Here is a 21,550-nt window from a genome sequence, read left to right as displayed (position 1 = left end):
CGCGGATTTCATCCAGTGTATCACACTGGGAAGTTCGGTTAGACTTTGACATTTTTCCTTGACACAAGGTTAAGATGCAATGTAAACAAACTGTAAACTTCTGTGTCGAATAAAGATACTGAAATGAGTGAAAAACGAAAGTCCTCTTTAGTTGCTCGCGGATTTTATCCAGTTTATCAGAGTGGGAAGTTCGGTTGGACTTTGACATTTTCGGTTGGACTTTGACATTTTCAGTTGCCTGGCGATTGCTTCGCAAGAGGCATGAAACTCAGAGTTGCAGTAAAAGTTCAAGTCACCTAAATCTTGAAGTATAATTATCCATAGCTCTAGCCTTGCTATTGAGCACTGTTTTAGTAGATGATGATCTCATTCCGCTATTTTGGTTACATATAGTGGGGTGACCGTCTCGGTTCTCCCCCATCCTGGCATCAGCACTTCACTGATGAGGCCCAGAAGGCCGAAACAGTACTGTCTGAAGTTAGTTATATATATATTTAATTATACTTCAAGATCTAGGTTACTTGAACTTTTACTGCAACTCTGAGTTTCATGCCTCTTGCGAAGCAATTGTCAGGCAACTGCCAGAAATAACGGTTACAATCCACCGAAATTTAAAAGACAGAACAATATGTACATGCGCGCGCAACATACTGCACGCGCTATCGTAACGTTACGTTCTTTAACAGGAATTTCCTGACATGTCTGCAACCTGTTGTCAGCTCATTTCTTTTGGTCAAACTTGCCATTTGCGGTTTACAAATAATAAAATATTTTCCCACAAACACATATTGCATCTTTTAGCTACATTGGAATACGAACTAGCTTGTTTCACCTTGCGCCACTTAATATTAAACTTAGCTGTAACATGGAAAGCATAATTTACCAGGCATAGGTCACCACAGAAACCGCAAAGGAAACGTACATTGTTCACTGTGACACCGCTTTTAAAATGCCTTACAGGAACCACTTGTGTTCATTACGAAACGAACGTTACAGGCATGCTACTGAACTTGGCAAATATATATGGAGTCTTAATGATAAGGACACTGAGTTTAACATTAAGTGGTCTTCTGCCAAGAGGTCTTATTGCTAAATAGTAGTGATTCCGTAGCAAGTAGGACGATTTGGCGATGATCTGGGGAGATGTTCGTATAGTTAGACGCGAAGTCGAGGGCACGTCCGAGTAGATCTTTCGTTATTGAGGGGTAGAATTCTACAACATCGAAGCTGATGAAAGCAGATTCACATTTATTTGGTAAGTTTTTGAACCACTGTAATACAGAGGATGTGTTCTTCCACTGATTAACGCCTGTTGCATTTACAAGTTTCTGGTCAATATTTTCGAAATTTTCTTGCTTATTTTTCCAATTTCCTGTTTTGATGGGTTGATCAAACGACAAGTGGGTCGGTTTAAGAAATTGTCTTTATGGTCTTTAAGTGTTACGAACGCTTCTCTCTGGGCGGTAACTTCGACCCGGTCGTCAATACCTAGTTTCTTCGTGATTGCTTTGGCTGCGGCGTCAGTTTTTCTGAGTTGCTTGCTGTCAGCTTTCTTGGCAGAAAGAAAAATTCCAACGGCCTTTTCGACGTCACCATGGAAAGTTATGATGGAGCGGAGACATGTGAACTAGTCGGCTGCTACCTCCTATCACAGCTTGCGACTATACCATAAATTAACATCGGACTTTACCGTGACGACGGCCTTGCAGTTATAAACCAGACACCCCAAAAAGTAGAGAGAATTAAGAAACAGATTTGCACGATATTTTCCCAAAGCAACCTTAGAATTACCATCGAGGCAAACAAGAAAATCATCAACTTTCTCGATGTAACGCTCGACCTGATAACCGGAAGATTCGGACCCTATTCCAAACCAGCAACTACCCCTCTATACGTACACAGCAAGTCTAACCACCCACCTTGCATATTACGAAACATCCCCGAAGCAGTTAATAAAAGATTTTCTGAAATCTCTTCTGACGAAGACATGTTTAACAAAGCCGCACCTCCCTACCAAGAAGCGTTACACAAGAGTGGCTACACATACAAGCTGCACTTCACTGAACCGGAACCGCACCGACCGCAATACCAAACCAAAAGGCGAAGAAACATAATTTGGTTTAACGCACCATTTAACAGAAACGTCCAGACCAACATTGGCAGAGCGTTTAGTAACCTTATTGACAAGTGCTTTCCAGTCACCCACAGACTGAGGAAATTTTTCAATAGAATCACCATTAAACTGAGCTCCTCCTGCACACCCAATATGAAAAAAATCATACACCCTATGCAGAACGAAAAGAGACTGGGAGCGTTTAACTTGAAAACGAGACTAGTTGGGCCAAGTAAATAAAAATGGCCGCCTGATGCGAGGAGCGCCAGTTTTTGAAAATGCCGCAAAAATGTTGCGTGCCAAACTGTACCAAAAAGAAGTACAGAACTGAAAGTGGGGAGAAGATTTCTTACTTTAAATTTCCGGACGAAAGTAACCTCAAAAAGCGTTCGCTCCATGCCATTCGTCGAGACGAAGGAAAAGAGTTTAGAGTCAGCGAAAACACGAAGATCTGTTCTCGTCATTTTAAGCCCGAGGACTTGGTTAAAGCTGTTGGAGGTCAGCGTGTTTATGTGAAGGCAGGGGTAATTCCATCTCGATTTTCGTGGTCCAAAGCAGGTTCTCTGAAAAAGAGAGCACCTTCTAAATGTCGCAATATTTCTTCTATAACAGGGTTTTTAAACAAGGAGTTGCAACAATCTCAAAGTCAAAGTCAAACAGCTGCAAATGCAGCTAAAGCAACTTTTGAAACGTGTACTTCATCAGCAGCTATTAGTTATCATGATGTGGAAAGCAGCTTAAATTTGTGTGGATATCAAACAGGAGAAGTTAAAGAACTTGTAAGTATTCGAGGTTTTGAACTCGAAAATGCGAAGTTAAAGGCTGAAATAGAGGTATTAAAACGCCAGTTGAATCTTAAAAGATTACCGCCTTTTTCAACCACGCAATTTTGCTACCGACGAGGACATTGCCTTTTATACTGGATTTCCTAACTTAGCAACATTTAATGCTGTGTTTGAATTTTTAAATACTGGATCGAAAGGAGAAAACATCAGGTACTGTTCATCAAAAGAAAGAACTGTGCAAAAGGAGTTTTACGATGATGGAAACGAGGAACCAGAGGGATGTACAAGCATTGGTAGACGAAGAAGATTAGAACCCAGAGAGGAGTTCTTCCTTGTTCTGTGCAGACTGAGAAGAGGATTTTCAGAAAAACATCTGGCTCACTTGTTTGGTATTTCACAATCGACAGTAAGCAGAACATTCCTCTCTTGGATTAATCACATGTATTTAAGATTTAGTCAAGTATCTATATGGCCTAATAGGGAGGTCATAAGAGCTACAATGCATGACAGCTTTAAAGAGAAGTACTCTTCCACCCGTGTAATAATCGATTGTAGGGAAATAAGATGCCAAATGCCTTCCAGCCTTCTGTTGAATTCCAAACTGTTCAGCTCCTATAAGAACCATGTAACTCTAAAAGGCTTAGTTGGAATTGCTCCCAGTGGAGCTATAACTTTTATTAATCTATCTAGCGGAAGCATTTCTCATCGTGAAATTGTTGAACGAAGTGGTTTCCTGAAGTTGGAGTTTGACAATGGTGACACTGTGATGGCCGATAAAGGTTTTACAATTGAATACCTACTCCCACTGGGTGTAACCCTAAACATTCCCCCCTTTTTAGGTTCCAATAGCCAAATGACAGCACAAGATGTTATCAAGGCTCAAGAAATTGCTTCTGTTAGAATACATGTTGAACGGGCTATCAACAAAATCAAGAATTTTCATTTATGGGATGGTGTTGTACCCCTCAGTTTGTTTGGGGTAGTAAACCAAATGTGGAGTGTCTGTGCCTTTTTATGTAACATTCAGGACCCTCTCATTTCCACTTAACACTGAGTTAGACAGAGCTCTGAGGTACACTACAGAATTTCAGTCAATTTAATAAATGTAAACTTGATGATATCTCTCAGATTAACTATTTTCTAAGCCAACTAAAACTAAGGATGTGATTCGCTTGCTTTTAGTCCCAAACACTTTTAAGATGCAAGGTCTACATGTAGTTCCAAAGATCTTAAAATCAAATAATAAAGAGGTACTAAACTTACAAAAGCTTTATCCTCAAAGCTATCTTATTATGCAGACCATGTTGGTTTAAACATATCCAGTAGGGTATGAGACACAATTCTCTTTACTCATGACAAGATTAGATTGTGGTAGTTAACCCTTCTAATGGTTACTGAACTCTACAGAGGCTGGTCCTATGAAATGTTCAAAATAGCTGTTCTTTAGGTCTTCATTCAATACTTCCCAGAATTGAGGATCAATTATGATCCTCTCTATACTTATGCCTTTGTTAGTATAGATAACAAAGTCACACCAACTTGCTCCTGTAATGCCTAGTTGACCCTGTATCTGGTAGTACTGATGCCCCCTTTTCAGCCTTGGCTTTCCATTTACATTTTCTGCACAGAAACTTTCATCTGCACATGCTTCTAAGGGACTAACATGAAACTTTGTGTAAGACATTTAACCTCTACTAACCCAATAGACTTGCTACAGCCTTGGTCAATGACCTTGCCATCTGGTGATGCTGCTAAAAAGAGAGAGGCCATACTGACAACAAGACCACTTTTGAACCCTGAAACTGGAATCCTTGTTGAAAACATATATTTTTTATACTCCTTTAAGGCTACGTGCTCGTAGGTTTTCCCATGTGCAGTTTTTTTGGCAGTAAATGGTTTGGGATGAAGCAAATTGTTTACTAAAGTGTTATTTTTTTGCCTTTTTACAATTGTGTGGAAATTAGATGCTGTATACCGAAATTTTCTTTCTGCCTGCCATTCTTCTGATGCTACTTGTTCAATTGTTTTCTTCTCGATGGTATTAAGCTTTACCTCATCAACAATTAAATGTTCCAGGAGTGCTTCCTGGCTGCTTCTTAAATCATCTGGCTTTTCATATGGCTCAGATTGTTGCAAAGGAAATGGAGGATATACAGAAATAGCATTTTGTTGATTATTACAGTCCACTCTTGGCATTGAGTCAATATTACAGAAAACTTGTTAATTAGACTCTGTGAACTGTAACTGGTAACTTGCATAGGAGCCACTTGGACATTTTCCAAATGTGTTTACTGACTTATTACGTCATAGATCTAATTGTAATTACAATGGTTAACGTAATTCAAAGCACGCGCGAGCAAGGGTCGAGAATCTTGTAAAACGGAAAGATAGTGAACTGAGCGGTCAATCCCGCAGCACATTCATCAATATGTTTGCTGACTCCCAGCATACATGTGTGCGGGTCCTCTCATTTGTTGTCTGTGGACTGCCACTCTATTTCTCAGGACATCATCCGTTTCTCCTATATTATTACGCCATATCTTGTTCATGCTCCTCCGGATTCTAAAGGCCTCATTCTTAATCCAGATTGTGTTAGTGTCATTCAGCAGAGTAACATTTGAGAGGTCTATAATTTGGCTATTTAATTCATCCACTTGTGAAGTGATCCGTCCCAAACTGTTTAAAACTGTATCTCTGGTTGAATTTCTTTCTTGGCCCCAGTTTTCCAGAAACTCCATGAAGAATTAGGCTGTTTAAAAGTTCATGAAGCTCCTTTATTTTTTTTCCTATCAGAGAAAGAAAAAGAAAAAGAGGACTTTTTTTTTTTCATTTCTTTCACTATCTTTATTCGATACAGAAGCTTACAGCTTACATTATATATAATTATACTTCAAGATTTAGGTTACTTGAACTTTTAATCAAGTAACCTAAATCTTGAAGTGTAATTATCCATAGCTCTAGCCCTGCTACTGAGCACTTTTTAGTAGATGATGATCTCATTCCGCCATATATATATATATATATATATATATATATATATATATATATAGCTCTTAGATATAGCTCTTTGGCATACAAAGCTTTGCTTTCATGTCCAAATTGAGCACTCTATCTAGGATGAGTCATTGCCGTTGCAATTGCGCATGCTCGCTGGTTTACTCTAGTTTGAGCACTCTGGCATGGCTTAGACGATACCACAAAGGTTGGGTCGTTTGGGGTGACCGTCTCGGTTCTCCCCCATCCTAGCATTAGCACTGCACTGATGAGGCCCAGAAGGCCGAAACAGTACTGTCTGCAGTTAGTTATATATATATATATATATATATATATATATATATATATATATATATAATGTGTGGTAGTCGAAAAAAAAAAACTACAAATGAATCCCAACAGACCTGTTTCGTGGTTGCTCACTCATCAGGGAATATATATATATATATATAACCAAAATAGCGGAATGAGATCATCATCTACTAAAAAGTGCTCAATAGCAGGGCTAGAGCTATGGATAATTATACCTCAAGATTTAGGTTGCTTGAACTTTTACTGCAACTCTGAGATTCATGCCTCTTGCGAAGCAATCGTCAGGCAACTGCCAGAAATAACGGTTACAATCCACCAAAATTTAAAAGACGAAACAATGTGTACATGCGCGCGCAACATACTGCACGTGCTATCGCAACGTTAGGTTCTTTAACAGGAATTTCCTGACATGTCTGCAACCTGATGTCAGCTCATTTCTTTTGTTTAAACTTGCCATCTGCGGTTTACAAATGATAAAATATTTTTCCCACAAACACAAATTGCATCTTTTAGCTACATTGGAATACGAACTAGCTTGTTTCACCTTGCGCCACTTAATAATAAACTTAGTGTCCTTATCTTTAAGACTCCATATATATTTGCTAAGTTCAGTAGCATGCCTGTAACGTTCGTTTCGGAATGAACACAAGTGGTTCCTGTAACGCATTTTAAAAGCGGTGTCACAGAGACCAATGTACGTTTCCTTTGCGGTCTCTGTGGTGACCTCTGCCTGGTAAATTATGCTTTCCATGTTACAGTTTCCATCCATGGGGCATATGTCAGGTTTTCGACAGTTGCAGCTTTTCCTAGCTCGATCATTAGCGCGTGCGAGTTTCCGGATTTCAGATTTGTTGTGGTTAGATATGACAGTTTTAATGCTGCCCATGCAGCTGTAGCTCAGTTTAAGGGTGTTCCGGTTGAAAAAATTGTGAAGAGGATTAGTTTTTGTGAAATGCTTATCAATAAGTGCAAGGAAACATTTTCCGACGTTAGCTTCCACGTTCTTGCTGTATGGTGGGTTAAACCGAGTAATATTCCGCTGCCTGTTTCTTCGTGGACGTGGTGCCTGGTTTGATGCAGCGTTGAATGACAGGGTGTAGCTGTACCCACTTTTTTTGAGAGCTTCTTGATAAATAGTTTTAGCACTATGGAAGCATTCCCTGTCGGAAGATATCTCGGAGAGCCTCCTATTGATTGATTCAGGGATGTTGCGCAGAACGGATGGTGGGTGGTTAGATTTTTTATGCACGTACAGGGGGATGTTGCCTTCCTTAGTAAAAGGGTAATACTTCCCACTTGAGAGGTCAAGCGTGACGTCTAGAAAATTGGTTTTGGTGATGTTAGCCTCGACTGTGATTTTTAAGTCATTGTCGCGGAAGACTTTGCAAAAACCTTTCTTGATATTCTCTATTTCCTGCGGTGTTCCATTGAGGGCAGCCAAACCATCATCCCGGTATAAACCAATATTTTGACCATACTTCTCAGTAAGAATCGATAAGAGAAAGCATCCAACCAGCTCACACGTTTCCGCTCCATCGAAGGACCCCATGGTAACATCAAAGAGGTTGCTGGCAGATTTTTTCTCCCATGGGCAATCATCGTTAAATAGCAGAGATCGTTTTGCATGCAAGATAATTTCACGCTCATGGCTGTTGATTGAGCAGTACTTAGAGGCAAAATCTAGTGATTTGGAAAGCAACTTCTCAGTGATGGAGGGGTAGAATTCACAAACGTCGAAACAGATGAATGAAAGAGAGCTCTTGTCTTCTAAACTATTAAACCATTTGAAAACACTTGAGGTGTTTTTCCACTGGTTTACTTTACTGCTGGTGATGATAGCGTTGTTAATTTCATCGAGGAGATGCTTACTGATTTTCCCAATTTCAGGCTTAGAAGGGTTTATTAAGCGGCATGATCGATTGTCTTGAAAATTGGGCTTATGGTCTTTCAACGTGATGAATGCATCTTCCTTAGCCAATTTCTCAATGCGGTCGTCTAACTTGAGTCGCTCAGCAATTTTGGCAGACTGGGAGTCTAACTTGTCAACAAGATGATCGCTTGACTTTTAGTAGGTTTTGGTAATGTTCTCTTGAAGCAATTTGTCGTATGAGGAAGGATTCCTGGTATAGAAATTATTGGTTTTATCGGCGGAAATGAGGAGGGTGCCTGGCTTCTTAATCTTGTTCTTAATGTCGCTATGTAGCTTACTTTGAAAACTGCATCTGGTGTCCTTGAATTTTATGTTCTGGATAAGCTGGGTCATGGCGTCTTCAAAAGGTAGCAACTCGTTGATTTGAGGCAAAGAGTTTCTGGATTTGAAACCGTATGACTCGTTTGTTGTGGATTCTGTGTTATTTAAGAAATGATAAGCTTTCCATCGCATCCGACGTAGGAAATGCTCCGTCTTCTCGATGAATCTCTTCAAGTATTCGTTCTTTCCCGGTAGTGGGATATTCTTGGTTGAATAGTTCAAATTCACCTTCTCCGTATTGATAAGAGATGAGTCAGACACAGTGCTCGACAATGATAGGAGCGAAATAACCAAAATAGCGGAATGAGATCATCATCTACTAAAAAGTGCTCAATAGCAGGGCTAGAGCTATGGATAATTATACCTCAAGATTTAGGTTACTTGAACTTTTACTGCAACTCTGAGTTTCATGCCTCTTGCGAAGCAATCGTCAGGCAACTTCCAGAAATGTGGACGATTTTGTGTTTGTGGAAAAAATATTTTATCATTTTAAACCGCAGATGGCAAGTTTAAACAAAAGAAATGAGCTGACATCAGGTTGCAGACATGTCAGGAAATTCCCGTTAAAGAACCTAACGTTACGATAGCGCGTGCAGTATGTTGCGCGCGCATGTACACATTGTTTCGTCTTTTAAATTTTGGTGGATTGTAACCGTTATTTCTGGCAGTTGCCTGACGATTGCTTCGCAAGAGGCATGAAACTCAGAGTTGCAGTAAAAGTTCAAGTAACCTAAATCTTGAGGTATAATTATATATATATATATATATATATATATATATATATATATATATATATAGATAAAGATCAGAGTAATTTAGGGTCAATTAACACGCCTAAAAATCTGTATGTTGATCAAATGTTGCCCTAGTTTTGGTGTAAATTACATGTTGACCGAAATAAGTTATCATTTCGGCAGAAAAGGAAAATGTTATGCCGTGAAGCTATGGATTGGAACATATGGGGACGAACTGATAAAGATGTGGGTAACCTTTTTTTTTACCTAGAGGGCCAATAATCTGGCAAAGGGGCATGAGGAGAACTTGCAGTGAGGCGATGCCCTTTTAAACCTATTTTCGACAAGAAATCTTTCATTCCAGCCCCGGCGTTTTTAATTTTTATATTTTCTGATATTTGGTGTTGTACTGTAGTTTTTTATTTCAAAGATCGCAATTATTATTCGACCTCTTTCTTTCCTCAAATATTACTCGCGACCACACCAATACAGCACATGAACTGTTACTCAACTGTAGATTAATTACTTTAATTATGGCAGTTTTACGGAGCCTATTCTTCTACTGGTTGGTAATCCTTAATTAGCACACTACATTTTTCTGCTTTATGATGGTTTCTCGGCTTAAAAGTTAGGAAGTTAATAGTGTCCCCTGTCACTGCACCAGGATGTACCCCATGGCTTTGATGTGCTTGTCTCCATTATCAGGCGAGAGTGTTGCTTCATTGCCACATGTGTTGGAGTCATCTCGTGAACCTCCTGTACCAAAACCAATTCGCGAGTTACAGGAAGAGCAGTGATTCTGCTGATTAGCAGCGATACCGATTCTTGCTTTGGCATCACGAGGGTCGGCTGCCCGCACATTGAGTCCTTCCTTGTTGCAGTAAAGCTGTAAGGAGGCCTCTGAACCAATCAGCGACTTCCACGTTGAACGACCCAGTGAGGTGTTGCGGTATTTCCCATCAGCGATGAGTGAGTGGAGAGAGCCGGCCTGTTTGTTGATGTTAATGAATCTGACCTGATTGCCGATCTTCATTCCGAGACAGATCTTGGAAAAGGGCGTGATCCAATAGGTCGGTAACTTGGTCTCTTGCAAGTCAAATCCAGTCTTACCTCCTACAAGATTGAAAGAATTCCTGTCGCTCCAAAAATGTGAGTCGTAATGGAATGTGCTCTAAAATTTACAACAAAGAAAAAAGTATTTCAATAAAATTTCAGTAACAGCTTGTTCCGGGCTCCCAGTCAAGCGAGCGACGTTTGACCTTTTTTCAGGGAAACAGCCGCCATTTTGTCTATCCCCTTTGTCGCTTTTTCCCACCGACTTATACGCACACAGAATTCCTTAGCCAGTAAAATTTTTACCTTATTTCCATTAATCTTCATAACCGGCGTCCATCCTCCATCTCCGCACCCAAAGTCTCCCATGTGACAGAAAACAGAAATTGGCTTTGAGTCTAAGTGCAGGGCAACTTCGCCACTCTTTTTAGATCTATTCAATACATTATCGTATTATAAGGAGAGATATAGTCAAAGTTTTATAATGACAATGGCTTCTGTATATCCACTAGATGACACGAAACACTTATCGATTCCTTGCAGGCGAGAAGCTGATGTGGACGATTATTATCAAGGTTATTAGGCTGCATTCTTGATATAGAAGAATGACAAAATTATGCCGAGCGGACAAACTAACTGGCCAAATGGCTAACTAAACTAATGAATTACCTCAGCACAGAACTGTTATTTTCATATTTTCTTTTTCTAAGTGTTTGTGTTTGTGTTTGTTTCTCGCTTTATATTTGTGAATTATTGACTTACACATTCCGGTCGAAAATTTCCCTACACGTCGAGGCTGAAGCTGTAATTTAAATAGAGTAAAAAAGATTGTAAGTTGTGTGCTCGGTAAACTCTTGCGCGGCCGTGTCTAGTCGGAGTCAAAGGCACAGGCAGAAAGAAACGAACTTGGAAATGATGGTAGAAAATGCTCGTTTTCAGCGTACTGCGGGGAGATTTTTGGTATTGAGAAGCTTTCCAGGGTGCAATAGACTTAGGTCGAAAGCTGTGGGTAAAAAAATTGCCGATCAGACTGATTTTCTCCCCGAAAATCGCCATCGGAAGGACAACGGTCCAAATCGTAATGCGCAGCCTTGACCTCGCTTGATAACAGGAAAAACAGTGATGACAAAGCAAGCCCAAAGCAACACAAATCGCCAGAAAACACAACGGACACACAAAGAGTGAGTAAGTTTGATCAATCTTACACCTAAGATGTTCATATATCGGAACATTTAGTGTTCTAAATGGACCATATTTCGTTGCAAATATTATTCCTCATAACGCATTCAAATACTCAACGGTTGCTAGCGTAACTTAACACCGCGTCACACGAAGCGTGACGTTTTCATTAAATGATCCTTCGCTTTTCCTTGATACGTGAGCTTGGGACGCCTGTGGAAAACATATTTTGCAATTTTGGAGCAGCTCTCTAACCAAGAGGGCCATCTAGCCAGTTGTGAGATGGTTATGGTGAGATTTTATAATATGCCGAACCTAAACATTTACCATCACTTTAAGAAGTTGTATGTAAAAATGGAGCCCACAAAAGCCTACGTCTGGTTTCACATGACAAGGTTTACCTATTTCACATTTCGGACCTTCCAATCCAGTGGTACACAAACAGCGATATCTTTTGTCGGTAAAACCGCTTTGACAAGTACCATTGTTTTTGCAAGGGTTAGCTGCACAAGCGCTCTGAAGCCAAAAGGAGAAAAAATATTAACAATCTTAAAATCATACGTTGAAATATCAATGTTGCAGGATGTGTGTTAATTTTTTTTTAAATTCAAGTCTCTAACTTTTAGTCAGAGCAATTCAAATAAAAAAAAGAGGAATCAGAAAACATGGGGCACTTAAACAAAAAAAGTGATGATGATCAAAAAATAAATGCCAGTGATAACAAAATGAAAGCAATCATCTCAACACTGAAGATTATGAAAGTGATATTTCACCGAGACTAGTCGTCTGCTAATGAAGTAACACCTACCACAGATGCGTAATAAAATTCCTTTTCATCCTCCTTCAGGTCGAGTTTCTGTCCTTCGTGAGTAACGTTACTGAATTCACAATTGTACCCACGGTGTTGACTAAATCGTTTATCAAGGTTAACTCTGACATATGAATAAAGGCTGATAGTTTCGAAAGAAACTGTTTGGGGCTGCGTCGGTGGGAGTAACGAAATAATTTGGATATATCAACAAAGTTGAAATGGTAAATTGGCCACCGTAATGATTACAAAAGCTGACGTTTCGAGCGTTAGCCCTTCGTCGTGATTCGCTCCGACGAAGGGCTAACGCTCGAAACGTCAGCTTTTGTAATCATTACGGTGGCCAATTTACCATTTCAACTTTGTTGATATATCCAAATTAACTCTGACATAGTCGAGTTCCATACACATATTTCCACAAAAAATAATTGTTATGACCTCAACGAAGCGTATTTGGTCGTTTTTCAAGATCACTGCCCCCACAGTTGGCTCATTTGAAGTAAAGAGTCTCAGAGTTGATGATAAAAATAGCTTCTTACCTCAAAGTAATAGTGATACGAATTCATGTTGACTTTATATTCGTTAGGATTGCTGTATTTATCAGTTGACAGTAACTCACACCACAGTTGCCCTTCAGTGGCCAGGTTCACGGAGACACACAGAGGGTGGTGAATGCATTTAAAGGTGCATTCAAAGTCGTCGTAAACCATAATTTCTTCAAGTTTAGGTACATTGAGATGGTGGAACTTGTCTAGGGAGAGTAGACTTTGCCTGGATATCTGTGATGAAGTTTCTGGTATATCGTCGGGTCCTATAATGACTGCTTCTATTGGTTAAGATTGAGGGTACTTTTGGAAAAAATAGGCTCCTAGCAAAATTTCACATATTAGGAACAAAGAATTGGAAATGCGTGGTGTTTCTAAACTTTCATGGAGATCTGTCTCTACTTGCAGTTATTGTGACCGACATATAGTTCAAGGCGGCCATCTTTACAAAGTTTAAGAGGTGAAGTTGTTTAAAGTAGTTTTAAAAAGTGCTACACTAATTTAAAACGAATTCCTATGTAAAGATAAAAAGAAAACATCTTTTAATATACGTTCAGGTGTTAAACAGGCAACCTTGATTATTAAAGAATGACTACATTCCCCTCACTGTCCCCGCTCAGAAATGAGTGATGGTGAAGTCAACCTTGCGATAAGACAGACGCAGACATCCTGCGAATTCATCATGGCGCAGATTGCTTTCTGAAACCAAGTTTCCGAAAAATGTACAAACATAGGGGGCCCATACAATCTGTTTGTGTAGCCGACCGTTGTTTTATAGTGAATGTACCAGATTTACTGTTTGCCTCACCTAGAATGATCACTGGTAGCCCAAGCTATGTCACAGGCTCTTTCACAGTGAATAATTAAATAGTTTGTATAGTGGTTTAGTTGGACTTGCTTTTGAGCTCCGTAAATGTAAAGTTGTGTGAAATAATCAAAGAAACGTATGATGCACGATCCTCGCAGTAGATAGCGCTATTTATGCAATAGCGAAAATCAGACCTGAAAAAAATCAGACCTGTACGGGATTCGAACCATAAATAGCGCTATCTACTGCGAGGATCGTGCATCATACGTATCTAACAACACAGTTCAAAATATATGAACCTCATATATTCATTGTATCTCACGAGTTTTCTTTCACGAGTTTATTACGAATCAACTTAACGGCCTGCTTCCAGTTGGCTTGTTAGCTCAATTGGTAGAGCGCTGCACTAGTATCGCAGAGGTCCGTGGTTCGAGTCCCGTACAGGCCTTTTTTTTTTTTTTTTTTTTTCAGGTCTGATTCAGTTTTCGCTATTGCATAAATAGCGCTATCTACTGCGAGGATCGTGCATCATACGTATCTAATACCGCAGTTCAAAATATACGAACCTCATATATTCATTGTATCTCATTTATCACTTTCATGGGTTTATTACGAATCAACTTAACGGCCTGCTCCCAGTTGGCTTGTTAGCTCAATTGGTAGAGCGCTGTACTAGTATCGCAGAGGTCCGTAGTTCGAGTCCCGTACAGGCCTGATTTTTTTCAGGTCTGATTTTCGCTATTGCATAAATAGCGCTATCTACTGCGAGGATCGTGCATCATACGTATCTAATACTGCAGTTCAAAATATATGAACCTCATATATTCATTGTATCTCATAATCAAATAAATAAAGTCTTACCTTCATGGAGAGTAGTCTTTGTTGTTCTCCTCGCGATTTGAGGCCGTTTTGATGTGTTTTAGCTTGACGCCCTAAATTACCGTGCATAAAATACGGGAAGGTCGGAAACTTCTTTTGACACATGCTCGCCTAAATCGCTCGAAAACAACACTTAAATACTTTTCCTCGAATCAAAACTCGGCAGCACGAAAGCCAAATAGTTGCCCTTTAAGTTCACCGAAAAAAATCCCACAAAAGATAGTTTGACGAGCAACCAATCCAGCCAGAATTTCAAATTAGCGGCCGTTCTGAATTCTTCTAATTCGTGGAATTAACATCTTGTGCAGCTGAGAGACCGTTAATGCGCTGTTGGGAGAGATTTGACTAAAGTCCAGGTCGACAGCGTATTATCGGTCTCTCTGCTGCACAGGATGTTCCTTCCACGCATTAGAGGAATTCAGAACGGCCGCTAATTTGAAATTCTCGCTGGATTGTTTGCTCGACAAACCATCTTTTGTGGAATTTTTTCCGGTGAACTTAAAGGGCAATTATTTGGCTTTCGTGCTGCCGAGTTTTGATTCGAGGGAAAGTATTTAAGTGTTGTTTTCGAGCAATTTTGGCGAGCATGTGTCGAAAGAAGTTTCCGACCTTCCCGTATTTTATGCACGGTGATTTAGGGTGTCAAGCCAAATCACATCAAAGCGACCTCAAATCGCGAGGAGAACAACAAAGACTACTCTCTATGAAGGTAAGACTTTATTTCTTTGATTATTTCACACAACTTTACATTTACGGAGCTCAAAAGCAAGTCCAACTAAACCACTATACAAACTCTTTAATTATTTACTGTGAAAAAGCATGTGACAGAGCTTGGGCCACCTGTGGAGCGATATATTGCTGACTATGTACATAAATCATTGGATAAATAAACGTTGAATTACTGTACCTGCGGTGCAGAGTCGTCCTTTTGCCTTAAAAAAATGTTTTTTTTTTAGCGATTTTGAAAAAGTCTGATTTCGTCGTTAATGTAATGCATTAAAGAAAGACAAGGGTGGAAGCCTTGTTTTGAAAGGGTTCAAGCACCCGAGCCATTATGACCCCGAAAATCGCATCGCTCCGCTTTCAAACTTCGCAGCATTAAGGTCAAAAGATGCACGATTCTCCTCGTACTTTTCAATCGAAAATCCATCCAGACGGACCGGATTTAGTCCTCGAAGAAAATCAAAATCCCACAGTATTTTAGCGTCTGGAATGCGTAGCAAGATTCTCATGTGCCAGCCAGAAAGGGTCACGTTGATTACCCTTTTCTGATTGGACGAAGTTAAACGATGACCAATTCAAAATATCTAACGAGGGTGGGGAACCATTGGCGTTAAGTGACCCTTCAACTGTTTACCCAACAGACTCGGGTCGTGTGTCTTAACGCTCATCGGAAGCAACTTATATTTTCGCCCATTGTTAGCGTCCGCCAATTAATGATCAGGGAAACAGATTGTTTAGTATTCAAATATTCCATTCCCGGTTAAAAGACTTCGAATGTACAGACCGAAATTTTCGCAAAGTAGAAGGGGCGGCACGGATAAAATTTACAGACAAATGAATGGAAAATTAGAAAAATTATTTGAGCGTCTTACATCCAACCTACATTGTTAAAACTTGGTGAATACAATCTTCTGCTAAGTGTTTTAACGTTGCGATTCATAAATTGGGTAAAACTCGATTTTGGGAAAAGTTATTTGCCATGGGATTCCCATACAAACACTGTAATTTCTGACCGCTTTGCCTACCCGTAAAGATGGCGCCGTAAACCATGACAAGGCCTGGCTATTCGTCGTCGCCTGTCTGCGAGAAGTGTGCACGGAAAAGTGCAGCGATATTTCCTATGCTTTCATCAAAAGCCTGGCTTGGCCTCTTTCAGATGAAATGAGAGAAACAGCGACTCATATTTTCTTCCGGCGCTTACCAGTACAATCTTTTAATTGACAGGTGCTGTTTATGTTGCCGGGTGACCTGTTTACTTTTGACACAATTGATGAAGGAGATGCGGATAATGCGCGAAAATGTAAGTTGCTTCCGGAGAGCGTTAAGACACACGACCCGAGTCTGTTGGGTAAACAGTTGAAGGGTCACTAAACGCCAATGGTTCCCCACCCTCGTTAGCTATTTTGAATTGGTCATCGTTTAACGTCGTCCAATCAGAAAAGGGAAATCAACGTGACGGTTTCTTGCTGGCACATAAGAAACTTGCTACGTATTCCAGACGCTAAAATACTGTGGGATTTTGATTTTCTTCGAGGGCTAACTCCGGTCCGTCTGGATCGATTTTCGATTGGAAAGTACGAGGAGAATCGTGCATCTTTTGACCTTAATGCTGCGAAGTTTGAAAGCGGAGCAATGCGATTTTCGGGGTGAAAATGGCTCGGGCGCTTGAAACCTTTCAAAACAAGGCTTCCACCCTTGTCTTTCTTTAATGCATTACATTAACGACGAAATCAGACTTTTTCAAAATCGCTAAAAAATAACATTTCTGAGGCAGAAGGACGACTACGCACCACAGGTAAAGTAATTCAACGATTATTTATCAGTGATTTATGTACATAGTCAGCAATATATCACTCTAGGTGAGGCAAACGGTAAATCTGGTACATTTACTATAAAACAACGGTCGGCTACACAAACAGATTGTATGGGCACCCTGTGGTACAAATTGCTAGAAATTGATGGTGAATTGAAATGTTTGTTTGGAGTTATGAGAATCTGCTTGTTTGTTTTCTGCAGAGGCGAGTGTAAATCTTGATCTTTATTTCGCCGAAAATTTGATGTCATCTGAGAGGCTTTTTCTAGCTAGACAAAAGGGTATTTGATGCATCGGTGAAATTTATATTAGAAATGTCCAAATTCAAGGGACTTTCAAAGAATAAGCAGAATTGTATTTAAGGTATAACGGAGGGAAAAATTTTTTTGTTTCAATTTCTTGAAAATTTAATGCCTAATATAAAAAAAACGATCTATCATCTTCTGAAATTTTATTTTGATATATTCTTTACTTCAGAAGATATAAAGCAAAAATTAATTTGAGAGTAAAACGAAAGGCGCGCGATCATCTAGTTAACGATTTCACAACCAGTCTTGATTTTCAATGTACATTGTACAGTTTTGAACAGTTCTAAAATCGCTCATTCGTTTTCAAATACGCTTACATTAGTTCTTCCGAAAACTAGATATATAGAGAGCCTGTATAGAGAGATTGTCTTTGTAATTCAAGTTTTGTTTTTCAAGTTGTTATGACATCCAAAAGCGACGAGTTCCTTTTGCTGCTCCGGTAAAAGGAAAATTTTATCGCAGTTTGCATCGAAGTGGAAATATTGTTGACCGATAGTGATAGTGGCTCCTACTAGACTCAGAGAGATTCAATGGCCAGGGTCTATATCTATCGAAGCTGCCGTGGGAGTTAGTTCGCGGATGATATTGCCGACCGTCCATAATCATCATTCGCGTAGCATTGCACTTGCGTTTGCGTTTACAGTGTAGCTCTCCTTCCTCTGCCTGACCTCTTTCCTCCTCTAATTTAATCAGTGTTTGTTAAGCTTCAAGAAAATTTATGCTTTTATAGGTATAGCGCGAATGATTTTCAGTTTGATGAAAACGCTAATTTTCCTCCTGTGATACCTTGATTAAGGAAGATCTCAAAACCTCGCCAAAGAACGAATGGTTTTGGAGGAATTGCATATTAATTTTATCATATAAGGGGCAAAATTACTGAATTGTGATTGCTCAAGACAGAGGGCATTTTTTTCTTAATTTTTGTAATTGCCCCGGGCAAAATTACTTGAAAATTATTGCCTGAAAATCGCTTAGCAACGGCTACCAAGATAAATAAATTTCTGTTTATTTTGAAACAATGGCGTCCCGTTTTGCGCGAGATCAGTAAGAAAACATTTTTCTCCTTGTATTATAAACAAGTAATCACATGGTTCCTCGTAAAATTAAGGATTAATATCACTTGTGTTTTCGGAAGTTGCAGAAATTGCCCTCGACGCTGCGCGACTCGGGCAATTTCAGCAACTTCCGAAAACACAAGTGATATTAATCCTTAATTTTACTCGGCCCTATGCGATTACCTATACAAATGAATGAGAGTCTCATCTATCAATGAAATTGTTAACTGGAAGGACCTCTCGTTTTATCTTTCTGAGTTACGTTTGGAGGAAGATTACAAAATTACAAATGTTTTTAGGCCGCGTATCATTCTTTTGAAAACAAAATTTAGTAGCAAAAAATATATTTCGAAATTGTAGCGGGAAAACCAAAGCGATTTGAGAAAGAGAGAGAAGAGAGAGGATTAATGTTGTTTATCGGCTAAACGTCTCGACCGCATTCTTTTCTTAATTTAGCTGTCCAGCCGGTAAAACAATATATATTTATGAAAAATTTGGATGAAGCGAGAGATGCTGTGCAAAGCGACTCAACACTAAACGGATATGGCCCACTGAGAGCGGTCCGGATGGGATATTACTGTCCGCTCTCGGAAACAACCAGATCGCAAGATTTAGAGAATACCACCTGCTCACGAATTATGAAAAAAAAAAACATATAACAGATATGAACCCTCTTGTTATACAAATCCACAACCCTATGAACGGATAAAGGCTAGATGGAAAAGTCGAATATATCAAGGGAACTCGACATTATCGAGAACATTTTAAATTCCTCCGCATAAACTGGCATTACTTATAAATTTACTAATGTAAACTGCAAACCCAGCCATACATCCCCATGCAATTTTTTTAGTTAAGGGATTGAGAGAACCGGCTTTTCAAAATGACGGCTTATATGCTAAGCCACAGCCAAAAATAATTCTTTTTATCATGCTGAGAATGAAAAACTAAGACGTGTCCCTAAACAACTACAATGGGTACAGGCTTGGTGTGATTATGGAGCGAATGAGTGATGTTGAAACAAACCGTGTGATGTGACAAAGATAGACATGATAACGCTTACCAGTAACAAAAAACAGATAAAAGTCGAAGTTTCCATGTTTTTCTTGCTATCCATTGACTACAATTTAGATCAAGGTAAATTTCTCGACTTTTTAACTCTATCTTGCGATCAACAATACTATTATTCATCTTCTCTAAATAGTTTCAAGCGGCAGCTTTCACTTGCGCTGATTATTGATCTGTCATGAGATATCAAATTGGTAAAAGCACAATGCTTTTTCAATTATAAACTCTAACTTTCGACATTCGTCAGAAAGTCTTAGAGATTGAGAGTAAATATGAGAAAAGGAAAACAATGGTAATATAGATAAACATTCACCTTCCATTTTAATTTCTCGGTAACAAGTAACCGTTCTTCTGCCATCTGCAAGAAACTTGCAGGTGGCAATGAATTTCCACAGAAAATGCAAATTTTTAAGTAAGATATTTGCTTCGAAATTCCCAAAAAAATTAAGAGAAATGAATTTTCCCAATCAAAATGCAACTTCTTAGTTTTAATGAGTGGAGTAAGCTGAATTGTTGAAGAAATCCACGAATTATCCGGATCAAGACAAAAGTAACTTTTGCAAATAATTTATATTACAGGAGAGCTTTTTTGTAGGATATTACGGTTCTTCAGCCATTTAAATCATTACCCAAAAGGTATACATCTGCCTCGAGAAGTAATTTTTTTGACATTCTCTAGTTATTTGTTTGACAAAATTTTGATCAAAACTGAGCAAATACCTGGCTTTACTAAACACAATAAGCACTCCAGCGGACAGCCAACAATTAAATCTTGCATTTAGACGACGATATTTACAAATGTAAACTTTTCACACATAAGAATAGTAATAGTAGTAATAGTAATATAGTTTATATCTGACCAAATACATAAATGAAGAGATGGATAAAGAGCTGGATAGATAGGTAGAAAATATTACAAAAGAAACGCCTGAATGACTAGCTCGGTGATAAAGAACCAGTCTACAAAAAAAAAAAGAAAAATTCGCGATTCACTGCGAAAGAAATGCCCAAACACTTACCCAACCATGTGCCCATTCATCATCCATTCATCCAGAGTTTCTTGGTTAAGCAGTTTTAAAAAGTTTAAGACGTGTTAAGGTATCTTTAAAAGAATATCTTTTGTGTGGGTGAATAACAAATCTCTTTCAATCAGATAGCAGGTGTTAAACAGTAACTCTTATTTAGAAGGACTACTTTCCCTTCAACATCCCCCATCAGAAATGAGTAGTAGTAAAACTGACCTTGCGATGAGACAGAAGCAGATTTCATGAAATACCACAGAAACAGAACAATGATAGAAATCGAATTCTTCATATCTCAGACCGCTTTCTGATACCGACTTCACGAAATATGTGCAAATGGATGCAAAAAGTAATTTTTTTTCCTTATGGTAAAAACCTCCTGACTTTCTTTTGACCAATGAGACCTGGAGGTTACCTTGTCGTTCTTTGTTTGAACATAATATCTTAACTCACTTTCCCAGCAGGTATTCAATTCTTTGGTAAAAAATGGATTATTTATCTTACTTATTAAGTTTCTCGATGGTTAATCGTATTGACATAACAACAGTTTAAGTTTGAAAATCGATTTCCATATGCTTAGCAAGGAACTAAACGGAAAATATAAATGCTACTGCCGCTGCACCTGACTTTAATGTATTGAAGTATGCTACACCCATTTTGCCGCTTATTGGGCCCAAAATTTTCCTCCGCCTTGTAGTACCTTTTACGACGGCTCGCTAGGAATATTTCAAAACCTTGTATTGTCAGTCTAGAGGTTTACATCATATGACAAACTGGCATGGTGAAAATTACGGTAATCTTAGGTTAAGTACACAGACGAAATTCCACGTTTCCGCGTTTCGTAAATGTGACGGAAACATAGAGCTTCATATTTCCGCAACATTTACGTCTTGCGGAAACATGTTGTACCAAGCTTGACGATTCTATCAAGTTTCCGTCATGTTTCCGGAACGGAAATGCCAAGCAATGTTTCCGTCATATTTAAGCCAGGACGTTTCCGCTGCTGTTCGTTTCTGTTATATTTCTGCTAACGGATACTTAATATCCTTGTTGAATCTTTGCAATGACGGAAAACAAACCGATCATGATTTTGGGCATGA

The 21,550-nt window shown here is 39.1% G+C and overlaps 1 protein-coding gene and 1 pseudogene across 1 annotated transcript; both read right to left on the bottom strand.

Annotated features, from left to right (window-relative positions):
- Positions 1-19,489, bottom strand: part of LOC148729149 (uncharacterized) — a 33,629-nt pseudogene extending 14,140 nt beyond the window's left edge.
- Positions 9,570-12,355, bottom strand: LOC148729150 (putative skeletal organic matrix protein 5). Its single transcript, XM_088725438.1, has 4 exons — positions 11,823-12,355; positions 11,005-11,044; positions 10,549-10,675; positions 9,570-10,360 (listed from the first exon to the last, which is right to left on the bottom strand). The coding sequence occupies exons 3-4, from the start codon at positions 10,609-10,611 to the stop codon at positions 9,842-9,844; spliced, it is 582 nt and encodes a 193-aa protein (XP_088581564.1). The 5' UTR covers positions 10,612-10,675; positions 11,005-11,044; positions 11,823-12,355; the 3' UTR covers positions 9,570-9,841.
- Positions 19,490-21,550: the final 2,061 nt, after the last annotated feature.

Source organism: Stylophora pistillata, chromosome 6 (genome assembly GCF_964205215.1).
Source record: "Stylophora pistillata chromosome 6, jaStyPist1.2, whole genome shotgun sequence".
Classification (NCBI taxonomy): domain Eukaryota; kingdom Metazoa; phylum Cnidaria; class Anthozoa; order Scleractinia; family Pocilloporidae; genus Stylophora; species Stylophora pistillata.
Note: the sequence above shows the minus strand (reverse complement) of the source record. Positions and strands in the feature narration are given on the sequence as shown.

Bases quoted from the DNA above. Each gene is read 5' to 3' on its own strand.
- LOC148729150 (XM_088725438.1), bottom strand. From the start codon at position 10,611: ATGGGAGACTTTGGGTGCGGAGATGGAGGATGGACGCCGGTTATGAAG. The intron at 10,361-10,548 runs GTAAAAATTTTA...TGTAAATTTTAG, and splicing joins TGAAGATTAATGGAAATAAG to AGCACATTCCATTACGACTC.